This window comes from Hemiscyllium ocellatum, chromosome 7, assembly GCF_020745735.1.
Source record: "Hemiscyllium ocellatum isolate sHemOce1 chromosome 7, sHemOce1.pat.X.cur, whole genome shotgun sequence".
Lineage (NCBI taxonomy): Eukaryota > Metazoa > Chordata > Chondrichthyes > Orectolobiformes > Hemiscylliidae > Hemiscyllium > Hemiscyllium ocellatum.
In genome coordinates this window covers 5,110,206-5,122,579 of record NC_083407.1, presented here as the reverse complement: position 1 = coordinate 5,122,579, position 12,374 = coordinate 5,110,206, and the positions used below count along the sequence as shown (strand labels likewise).

At 45.8% G+C, this 12,374-nt stretch overlaps 1 protein-coding gene across 1 annotated transcript in view; it reads left to right on the top strand.

Moving 5' to 3' along the window:
- The window catches only part of LOC132817309 (desmin-like), a 167,015-nt gene that overhangs the window by 26,324 nt on the left and 128,317 nt on the right, over positions 1 to 12,374 (top strand). Inside the window, exon 2 of the mRNA XM_060827720.1 lies at positions 1,467 to 1,527. Within this exon, the coding sequence (XP_060683703.1) occupies positions 1,467 to 1,527 (61 nt within the window). The remainder of the gene's footprint in view (positions 1 to 1,466; positions 1,528 to 12,374) is intronic.

The window sequence follows — 12,374 nt, the reverse complement described above, 5'->3', positions numbered from 1 at the left end:
CAAGGTAGGATCCTAGGCCCACTCATCCAAAGTTGGGATGTTCACTGATGATTGTACAATGCTCAGCATTTGTCACTTTGCAGATACTGAAGCCACACCTATATGCTTACAACATCCATAACTGACAAATAAAATTTATGCCATACGAATGCCAGGCATTGACCATCTCCAAGAAAAGAAAATTTAATCTTGCCCTTGACATTCAATGGCATTATCATCACTGGATTCCTCATACTGGGGGTGGGGCAGGGGTTACCATTAACCAGAAACTGAACTGGGCTAGTAAATACTGTAGCTCCAAGAGCAGGTCACATGCTAGGAATCCTGGAGTAAGTGACTCGCCTATTGTTTCCACAAAGTCTGTTCTGTATTTTCAAGGCATAAGTGATGGAATACTCTCCACTTGCCTGGATGATTGCAGGTCCAACAATGCTCAAACCATGACACCATCCAGATAAAGTACTTTACTTCATTAGCACTCATCTGCCACCTCAATGCTCAGTACCATCTGCAAGTTCTCTGCCAAGAGACACATGAACCAACCTTGAAACTATATTTCTGTACCCTCACTGTTAGTGTGGCAAAATCTTGGCACTCCTTTCCCTACAATACTGTAGGTGTCTCCACATAGCACAGGTTATCCCACTTGAAAAAGGTAGCTTACCACCTGCACAAGAGCATTAAGGGATTGGCAATAAATGCTGACTTATCCAGCAATGCCCACTTTTCATGAATACATTTTTAAAAAAAAGATAAAGTTACCAATGGAATATGATGGTTTAAGTCTTCAGTGACATGTTTTAATCGTGAAGTTTATATGTGCACAGTAGGAGGGTATACTGGCTTGTAATAACTTTAAGTGAGCATTACCCGAAACCTCCCATCCATCACTTGTCAGTTAGCTGCTAAATTTCTTTCTCTATATTTATTACGAGATGATTTACATATTTGTATGTGTTTAACCTGATCTTTGTATTTCATCAGTGCGTGATTTTGTTTTCTATGTAAATCACAGGATAATTTAAACTTGAAACTGTGAATGTGTTTCTTGGAAAAAAAATGTCACTTATAATGGACATTTGATCCATTGTACTGGACAGACTGATGCTTCAAAGATACCATCATGATCAATAATTGAGTGCTTGCATCAGAGAATTGCATCCATTTGATTAATAATACTGCTCGTGTGGAGGGTACACACCAATTTGAACTGCCTGGGTGGGATATTGTTTTTCTAGTGTTGTAATCAAGGGAATCGAGGGTTAGGAGGAAAAGGAAGGAAAGCACTCATGAGGAATGATGGATCAGCCATGATCCTACTGAATGACCGAGCACACCCTACTCCTGTTCCTGTTTATTATGGTCTTGTGATATTATTCAGTTTTATGAAAATGAAATATGATTTTTGATGTAATAGTTGTGACAGGAACGATGGCACATGTAAAATTGTTTACTTCTCATTGCAGATTAGAAAAGGAAATTCAACTAAGAAAGGAGTCTGAAAAAGATTATGAAGAGTTAAGGAAGGCAAGTGTAATCCTTAAATTTTTGGATTTTTTAATGATTTTATGTATGACAATGAGTGTTCAATAATTTTGTCCTTCATGTGCAGACAGTGCTCCCTTTGTAGAAAATCACTGAGATGCTGCTGTATATGCCATTTGAAATTGTGCAGTTGAAATTATGACATTGTAATTTTGTATTCCCACATATTAATTATTGTAACTGAATTGCCTACAGAAAAAAGAATTGCAAATGATTGACTTGGCTTTATTTCAACATGCTTTTGGGTTGGCAAGAGGGGAGTACTGAGATGTAATCATTACCCCTAAACATCCCATCCATCACTTCCCAGTTAGCTGTTGGATTTCTTTCTCTATATTTGTTACAATGTAACTTACATATTTGTTTTATTTGGTTTTTACATTTTTGTATGTGTTTAACCTGATTATCATACTTCATCAGGACATGATTTTGTTTTCAATATAAGTCACACTACAGTTCAAGCTTGGAACTGGGAATGTGTTTCTTGAAAAAAAAATGATTGTTTATAATGGGCATTTGATCCACTGTCATGGATAGATTGAAACGTGACCTGAAACAGACTCTCTTGGGCTGTGAACTATGACAAAGAGAGTCACCACAGTCATCTCTCTCATTTTAGAGCTATGCCTAGTGGTGAGTATTACCTGAGGATCCCACCCCCACCCCGATCTCCCTCCCCGCCCCGATTCTCGCCCCCATGCCTAACCCCGCTCCCAGCTGAAACCCCACACCAGGTCCTAGCTCCCAGCCCTGCCATATTTTCACCATCCCTCCAGACCTCCCCCTCTCTGAGGATGAAAGATCGGTCCTCGGCAGAGGTCTCCCCTTCATTCCCCTACACTCTCGGATTAACGAGTTCAACACGCGGCAAGACATCAATTCTTCCGCCGCCTTCGCCTCCGCGCCTACTTCAACCAGGATTCTCGCCCATCCTCTGACGACCCCTTCTCCCACCTCCAACACACCCCATCCACCTGGACACCCCGTGCTGGCTTCTTACCCGCCCTCGATCTCTTCATAGACAATTGCCTCCGCGACATTAACCGCCTCAACCTCTCCACCCCTCTCACCTACTCCAACCTCTCACCCTCGGAACATGTAGCCCTCCACTCCCTCCGTTCCAATCCCAACCTCACTATCAAACCTGCAGACAAGGGAGGCGCGGTAGTAGTTTGGCGCACCGATCTTTACACTGCTGAGGCCAAACGCCAGCTCGCGGATACCTCCTCCTACTGCCCCCTTGACCATGACCCCACCTCCCACCACCAAACCATCATATCCCAGGCCATCCATACCCTCATCACCTCAGGGATCTCCCATCCACAGCTTCCAACCTCATAGTCCCACAATCCCGCACCGCCCATTTCTACCTCCTGCCCAAAATCCACAAACCTGACTGCCCCGGCCGACCCATTGTCTCAGCCTGCTCCTGCCCAACGAAATCATCTCCGCATACCTCGACACGGTCCTGTCCTCCTTAGTCCAAGAACTCCCCACCTATGTTCGGGACACCACCCATGCCCTCCACCTCTTCCATGATTTTCGCTTCCCCGGTCCCCAATGCCTTATCTTCACTATGGACATCCAGTCCCTGTACACCTCCATTCCCCCATCACGAAGGACTCAAAGCCCTCTGCTTCTTCCTTTCCCACTGTACCAACCAGTACCCTTCCACTGACACCCTCCTTTGACTGACTAAACTGGTCCTCACTCTGAACAACTTCTCTTTCCAATCCTCCTACTTCCTCCAAACCAAAGGAGTAGCCTTGGGCGCTCGCATGAGCCCCAGCTATGCCTGTCTCTTCGTAGGATATGTGGAACAGTCCATCTTCCGCAGCGACACTGGCACCACCCCTCACCTTTTCCTCCGCTACATCGATGACTGTATCGGCGCTGCCTCGTGCTCCCACGAGGAGGTTGAACAGTTCATCCACTTTACCAACACCTTCCACCCTGACCTCAAAATTACCTGGACCGTCTCAGACTCCTCCCTCCCCTTCCTAGACCTCTCCATTTCTATCTCGGGCGACCGAATCAACATGGACATTTACTATAAACCGACTGACTCCCACAGCTACCTAGACTACACCTCTTCCCACCCTGCCCCCTGTAAAAACGCCATCCCATATTCCCAATTCCTCCGTCTCCGCTGCATCTGCTCCCAGGAGGACCGTTTCCAATACTGAACACCCCAGATGGCCTCCTTCTTCAAAGACCGCAATTTCCCCCAGACGTGGTCAACAATGCTCTCCACCGCATCTCCTCCACTTCCCGCTCCTCTGCCCTTGAGCCCCGCCCCTCCAATCGCCACCAGGACAGAACCCCACTGGTCCTCACCTACCACCCCACCAACCTCCATATACATCGTATCAGCCGTCGTCATTTCTGCCATCTCCAAACGGACCCCACCACCAAGGATATATTTCCCTCCCCTCCCCTATCAGCGTTCCGAAAAGACCACTCTCTCCGTGACTCCCTCATCAGGTCCACGCCACCCACCAATCCAACCTCCACTCCTGGCACCTTCCCCTGGAACCGTAAGAAATGTAAAACTTGCGCCCACGCCTCCCCCCTCACTTCCCTCCTAGGCCCCAAGGGATCCTTCCATATCCGTCACAAATTCACATGCACCTCCACACACACCATTTACTGCATCCGCTGCACCCGATGTGGCCTCCTCTATATTGGGGAGACAGGCCGCCTACTTGCGGAACGTTTCAGAGAACACCTCTGGGACACCCGAACCAACCACCCCGTGGCTTAACACTTCAAGTCCCCCTCCCACTCCACCAAGGACACGCAGATCCTTGGACTCCTCCATCGCCAGAACATAGCAACACGACGGCTGGAGGAAGAGCGCCTCATCTTCCACCTAGGAACCCTCCAACCACAAGGGATGAACTCAGATTTCTCCAGTTTCCTCAATTCCCTATCCCTCACCTTGTCTCAGTCCCAACCCTCGAACTCAGCACCACCTTCCTAATCTGCAATTTTCTTCCTGACCTCTCCGCCCCCACCCCCACTCCAGCCTATCACCCTCACCTTAACCTCCTTCCACCTATCACATTTCCAACGCCCCTTCCCCAAGTCCCTCCTCCCTACCTTTTATCTTAAACTGCTTGGCACACTTTCCTCATTCCTGAAGAAGGGCTCATGCCCGAAACGTCGATTTTCCTGCTCCTTGGATGCTGCCTGACCTGCTGCGCTTTTCCAGCAACACATTTTCATACCTGAGGATCACCACACCTCAGGCTAAGGAGGTAAAGAAGGCACAGCTGTCATAATAACCTCACCAGGTAGAGAAATTGAACCCATACTCCTGGTGTCAAGCTGCATAACAAATTAGCCATCCAGCCAATGGAGCAAACCAGTTCCCAAAGCATTTTATGTCAAGTGTAATAACTAATTTCTTCAGCCATTTTGGGTTTTGTTTCAGATTTCCATCATTTTTTTTTGTATTCCTCTTACCTTGGGTATGCCATCACCTTGCCACCATTCACTGTGCCTTCAAAACTCTCTTTGATCATCCTAAGTGTTTAGTAATCTAACCTTTTCAATTCTTTCCCCTTTTCCCATATATCTTTTATATATCTTTTGTGTTTATATATCTTTTCCATCTTGAAAAACAACTGACTCAACTTTGACTGGGATGTAGATGTGTGGTACTGATAATGCACTGGGTCTTCTTTTCCACCTATCGACTCCACCCTCCTCTCTGACCTATCACTTTCATCCCACCCCCATCCACCATTGTACCCTTTGCTACCTTCCACCACCCTCCTCTCTGACCTATCACCTTCATCCCCTCCCCCTATTGTACTCTGTGCTACTTTCTCCCCGCCCCCTTCCTCCTCTCATTTATCTCTTCACCCTTCAGGCTCTTTGCCTGTATTCCTGATGAAGGGCTTTTGCCCGAAACATCGATTTTCCTGCTCCTCGGATGCTGCCTGAACTGCTGTGCTTTTCCAGCACCACTGATCAAGAATCTGATAATGCCACGAGCCTAGTAATCCAGAGGTCCAGGCTAATGTTCCAGAAGAATTGGTTTGATTCCCACCATAGCAGATGATGAATTTTGAATTCGATGAATTTTGAATTCAATAAGCTTTTTGAATGACATCGCAACCACTGTTGATTGTTGTGAAAACCCATGTAGTTGACTGATGTCTTTTAGGGAAAGAATTATGCTATTTTTACAAGTGACTGCAGGCCCACATCAATGTGGATAACTTTTAACTGTGTGCAGGACAATAAATACTAACCTAACTAGTTATGCCCCACACATTGAACTTCAAAGTAATTCTGTCAGTATTGATGGCACTTCACAACTGGTACCATTAATAGACATCAGCCTTTGAAATACTCGAAATCCTCTTAAAGGAAGAGCCATCAATATTGACGAGCTAGAACCTCAGGCTCCAACTGATGCTGTCTAGTTAAAAACAGAATGCTGAAAAAGAAACAGAAAAGTCTGGAGACTCAACAGGTCTTCCAGCATTAGTGAGGAGAGAACCAGAACTGAAAGGGGCTGGGAAATGATGTCCTTTATGATTTTACAGAAGGATGAGTGAGTGGAATAGATGGTGAATGTGCCCGGACCAAAAGACAAAAGGAGTGTTAATGGTGATAAATGACAGTGAGATGTAAAATTCATGCAAATGAGCGGTTTGAAGAGGCGAAAATGGTTCAGTTCTGCTGACAGCAAAGCATGCGAGACTTTGTTTGTGGGGAAAGGTGATGTAGTGGCAGAGAAATGCTGTTGTAATCAAATTTTAGAATAGTGTTCATGCTCTTAGCAGGACTTCTACACTTAATGGTAGGGCCCTGGGAAGTGTTGCTGAACAAAGTGTTGCTGGACTGCAGGTTCATAGCTCCTAGAAAGTGGAGTCACAGGTAGGTAAGATAGTGAAGAAGGCGTTTGGTATGCTTTCCTTTATTGGTCAGAGTATTGAGTACAGGAGTTGGGACGTCATGTTGCAGCTGTACAGGACATTGGTTAGGCCACTGTTGGAATATTGCATGCAATTGTGGTCTCCTTCCTATCAGAAAGATATTGTGAAACTTGAAAGTGTTCAGAAAAGATTTACAAGGATGTTGCCAGGGTTGGAGGATTTGAGCTATACGGACAGCTTGAATAGGTTAGGGCTGTTTTCCCTGGAGTGTTGGAGGCTGAGGGGTGACCCTGTAGAGGTTGACAAAATTATGAGGAGCATGGATAGGATAAATAGACAAAGTCTTTTCCCTGGGGTCGGGGAGTCCAGAACTAGAGGGCATAGGTTTAGGGTGAGAGGGGAAAGATATAAAAGAGACCTAAGGGGCACCTTTTTCACGCAGAGGAAATGTGGAGGCTGGTACAATTGCAACATTTAAGAGGCATTTGAATGGGTATATGAATAGGAAGAGTTTGGAGGGATATGGGCCGGTTGCTGGCAGGTAGAACTAGATTGGGTTGGGATATTTTGTTGGTATGGACGGGTTGGACCAAAGGGTCTGTTTCCATGCTGTACATCTCTATGACTCTATGTGCAAAGATATGGAGAAGGGCAGGAGAGTAGGCACTCAGTCATGATACTCATTTGGAGAACTGGTACAGACATAATTGCTGCATGGACATCTTCTGCACAGCAATGTTTCTGTAATTCTGAACATTCATAGGAACACAGGAATGGAGAAAGCCGTTCAACCTTTCAACGTATTCCACAATTCAGTAAGAATATGGCTGATTTGTGACTGAACTCCATATGCCTCCCTTGGGCCCACACCCCTTGGATAACCTGCTTAGCAAAAAAATTGTCAGATTTAATTTTGACAATTGAATTATTATCAACTGCCCTTTGAGGAAAAGAGTCCTAAACTTCTACTGCGTTTTGCATATAGAAGTGCTTTTGCAACACCTGTCCTGAATTGCCTGGCTCTAATTCTTAGAATATCCGCCCTAATTCTAGAATCTTAAACTTGTGGAAGTAGTTTTAAAAAACTTATTGTTTATAGGATGTGGGCATTACTGGCTGGCCAGCAATTATTGCCCATCCCCAGTTGCCCTTGAGAAGGTGGGCTTGAGGTAACTTACTTGAACCACTGCAGTCCCCCTGCTGTGGGTTGACCCACAATGGCATTGAGGAGGGAATTCCAGGAATTTGACCCAGTGACTGTGAAGAATATGAGTGAGTACTTGGAAGGGAGCTTGCAGCGGGTGGTGTTCCCACGTATCTGCTGCCCTTTCCCTTCTCTAGAGAAGTGGTTGTGGGTTTGGAAGGTGCTGTCTGAGAACCTTTGGTGAATTTCTGCAGTATACCTTGTAGATTGTACACACTGCTGCTACTGAAAGTTGCTGGTGGAGGGAGTGGATGCTTCTGGATGTAATGCCAATCAAGGGAACTGCTTTGTCCAGGATGGAGGTGTTGGGGCTGCACCCATCCAGGCAAGTGGGGAGTATTTCATCACACTCCTGACTTGTGCCTTGTTGATGGTGGAAAGGCCTTGGGGAGTAAGGAAGTGGATTACTTGCTGTAGTCTTTCTCGCCTGTGATGTGCTCTTGTAACCACTGTGTTTATGTGGTAAGTCTAGTTGAATTTCTGGTTTGTGATAACCCCAGGGTGTTGAGAGTGGGTGATTCAGTGATGGTAACACCATTGAATGTCAAGGGCATTGGTTAGATTGTCTTTTATTGGTGAGAGTCACAGCCCGGCATTTGTGTGCCGCAAATGTTTCTTGCCACTTGTCAGCCCAAGCCTGGATATTGTTGCATTTGACATGGGCTGCTTCAGTATCTGAGGAGTCGCGAATATTGCTGAACATTGAGCAATCATCAGCGAACATCCCCATTTCTGACATTAACCTCACCTCCCCCACCCCACTCCGGCCTATCACCCTCACCTTGACCTCCTTCCACCTATCACATCCCCATCGCCCCTCCCCCAAGTCCCTCCTCCCTACCTTTTATCTTAGCCTGCCTGGCACCCTCTCCTCATTCCTGATGAAGGGCTTATGCCCGAAACGTCGAATTTCCTATTCCTTGGATGCTGCCTGACCTGCTGTGCTTTAACCAGCAACACATTTTCAACTACTTCACTGGGCAGGGAATGCCATAGATTTACAACTCTCTGGGTGAAGAGGTTCCTTCACAATTCAGTCCTCAATCTGCATCCCCCTAATTTTCAGGCTGTGGCCTCTTGTCCTAGTTTCACCCGCCAGTGGAAACATCCTCACTATGTCTATCATATCTATACCCTTCATAATTTTATATGTTTCTAGAAGATCCTCTCTCATTCTTCAAAATTCCAATCTACTCAGTCTTTCCTCATAAGCCAACCCCTTCAACTCTTGAACCAACCTAGTGAACCTTCACTGCATCCCTTCCAGTGCCAGCACATCCTTCCTTAAGTAAGGAGACCAAAACTGCACACAGTACTCCAGGTGTGATCTCACCAATACCCTATCCAACATAACCTCCCTGCTTTAAAACTCAAACCTTTCAGCAATGAAGGACAAAATTCCATTTGCCTTCCTAATTACCTGTTGTACCTGCAGACCAACCTTCTGTTATTCACATACAAGGACACCTAGGTCCCTCTGCACAACAGTACCTTTTTACCATTCAACTTATTCCTCCTGAGGGACTCCTGCAGAGATGTCCTGGAGCTGAGATGATTGAACTCCAACAACAACAACCATCTTCCTCTGTGCCATATATGACTCCAACCACCGGAGAGTTTTTCCCCGATACCCATTGATTCCAATTTTGCTAGGGCTTCTTGGTGCCACACTCTGATGAACACAGCCTTGACGTCAAGGGCTGTCACTCTTACCTTTGTATATAGAACATAAAACATTACAACGCAGTACAGGCCCTTTGGCCCCTGATGTTGCGCCAACGAATGAAATTAATCTGATGCTCATCTAACCCAAACCATTCCATTATTATCCATTTGTATGTCTAATGCCCATTTAAATGCCCTTAATGTTGGCAAGTCTACTGTTGCAGGCAGGCTGTTCTACACCCCTACTACTCTGACTAAAGAAACTACTCCTGATATCTGTCCTAAATCTATCACCCCTCAATTTAAGGCTATGTCCCCTCGTGTTAGCCTTCACCATCCGAGGAAAAAGGCTCTCATTGTCCATCCTATCTAACCCTCTGGTTGTCTTGCACATCTCAATTAAGTCACCTCTCAACCTTCTTCACTCCAGCGTCAATAGCTTCAGTTTCCTCAGCCTTTCCTCGTAAGACCTTCCCTCCATACCAGGCAACATCCTAGTAAATCTCCTCTAAACCTATTCCAAAGCTTCCACATCCTTCCTATAATGTGGTGACTAGAACTGTATGCAGTACTCCAGGTGGCCTTACCAGTGTCCTGTACAGCTGGAGTGTGACATCGTGGCTCCAAAACTCAATCCTCCTATCAAAAAACGTCAGCACACCATTATACCTTCTTAACAAACCTATCAACCTGGGTCGCAACTTCTAGGGATTTATGCACCTGGACATCAAAATCTCTCTGTTCATCTACACTGCCAAGAATTTTACTTCTTCTTTTATTTCTTCCAAAGTGAATCACCTCACACTTTTCCACATTAAACTCCATTTGCCACTTCTCAGCCCAACTCTGCATCTTATATGTCCCTCTGTAACCCACAGCATCTTTCGGCACTACCTGCAACTCTGCCTACCTTAGTGTCATCCTCAAATTTACTAACCCATCCTTCTATGCCCACATCCACATCATTTTTATAAATGATAAACAGCTGTGGCCCCAAAACAGATCCTTGTGGCACACTACTGGTCATGAGTGATACTGAGTTCCAGGATGAACATTTCCCATCAACCACCACACTCTGTCGTCTTTCCGCGAGCCAATTTTAATCAAATTTGCTAAATCACCTTCAATTCAAAAACTCCGTATTTATGCAATACCCTATCATGTGTAACCTTATCAAATGCCTTACTGAAGTCCATGTACCCCACACCAACTGCTTTACCCTCATCCACCTGTTTGGTCACCTTCTCGAAGAACTCAATAAGGTTTGTGAGGCACGACCTAATCTTCTCAAAATCGTGTTGACTATCTCTAATCAAATTATTCCTTTCCAGACGATTATAAATCCTATCTCTTATAACCTTTTCCAACACCTTACCCACAACCGAAGTGAGGCTCACTGGCCTATAGTTACCAGGGTTGTCTCGACTTCCCTTCTTAAACAAGGAAACAACATTTGCTATCCTCCATTCTTCTGGCACAATTCCTGTCGACAATGATGACATAAAGGTCAAAGCCGAAGACTCTGCAATCTCTTCCGTAGCTTCCCAGAGGTTCCAAGGATAAATCCCATTAGACCCACGGGTCTTATCCATTTTCAGATGCTCCAAAATTGCTAAAACCTTCTCATTGTCAATTTGTAATTCAGGTCTTTTGTCCATGTTTGAACTGAGGTTGTAATGAGGACAGGAGCTGAGTGGCCCTGGGGGAACCCAAACTGGGCGTCACTGAGCAGGTTATTGCTGAGCCGGTGCTTCTCATTCCTGGTGAAGGGCTCACACTGGAAATGTCAACTCTCCTGCTTCTCGGATGCTGTCTGACCTGCTGTGCTTTTCCAGCACCACATATTTCGACTCTAACTCTCCAACATTTGCAGTTCTCACTTTCTTCAAGATGCTACTTGATAGCACTGTTGATGACACCTTCCCTCACTTTACCGGTGATCAAGAGTAGACTGAGAGGGCAGTAATTAGCCGGGTTGGATTTTGTCCTGCTTTTTATATGTAGGTCATACCTGGGCAATTTTCCACATCACTAGATGCCAGTGTTGTAACTTTACTGGAAGAGCTTTGCTAAGAGAGTGGCTAGTTCTGAGCACAAGCTTTCAGTACTATTGCTGGAAATTTGTCAGGACCCAGCACCTTTGTAGTATTCAGTGTTTCTAACTGTTTCATAATATCACGTGGAGTGAATCAAGTTGGCTGAAAACTGGTATCTGTAATGCGGGGACCAGTGCATTTTGCACTTTTGGCTGAAGATTGCTGCAAAAGCAACAGCTTTATCTTTTGCACTGATGTGTTGGGCTGTTCCGTCATTGAGGATAGGGATATTTGTGGAGCCTCCTCCTCCATTGAATTGTTTAATTGTCCATCACCATGACTGGATGTGGCAGGACTGCAGAGTTTAGATTTGGTCCATTGGTTGTGGGATTGCTTAACTCTGCCTATCCCTTGCTGCTTATGTTGTGTGGCATGCAAGTGGTCCTGTTTAGTAGCTTCCCCAGTTTGGCAACTTATCTTCAGGTATGCCTGGTGCTGCTCCTGGCATGCCCTCCAGCACTGTTCATTGACCCAGGGTTGATCCCCTTGCTTGATGGTAATGGGTGAGTGGGGGAATATGCTGGTCTACAAGCTTCCAGATTGTGCTGGAGTACAATTCTGCTGCTGTTGATGGCCCACAGTGCCTCATGGATGCCAGTCTTGAGTTGCTAGATCTGTTCAAAGTCTGTCCTTTTTAGCACGGTGATAGTGCCACACAACCCGATGGAGGGTATTCTCAAAGTGAAGGTGGGACTTTGTCTCCTCAAGGGCTGTGCGGTGGTCACTCTAACCAATACTGTCATGGATAGATGCATCTGCAGCTAGCAGCTTGGTAAGGATGAGGTCAAGTCTGTTTTTCCCCCTTGTTCGTTCCCTCACCACCTGCCGCAGACCCAGTCTAGCAGCTGTGGTCTGTAAGGACCCAACCAGCTCAACCAGTAGTGTTGCTGTAGAGCCACTCTTGGTGGACATTGAAATCTCCCACCCAGAGTACATTCTGTGCCCTTGCCATCAACGCTTCCTGTAAGTGTA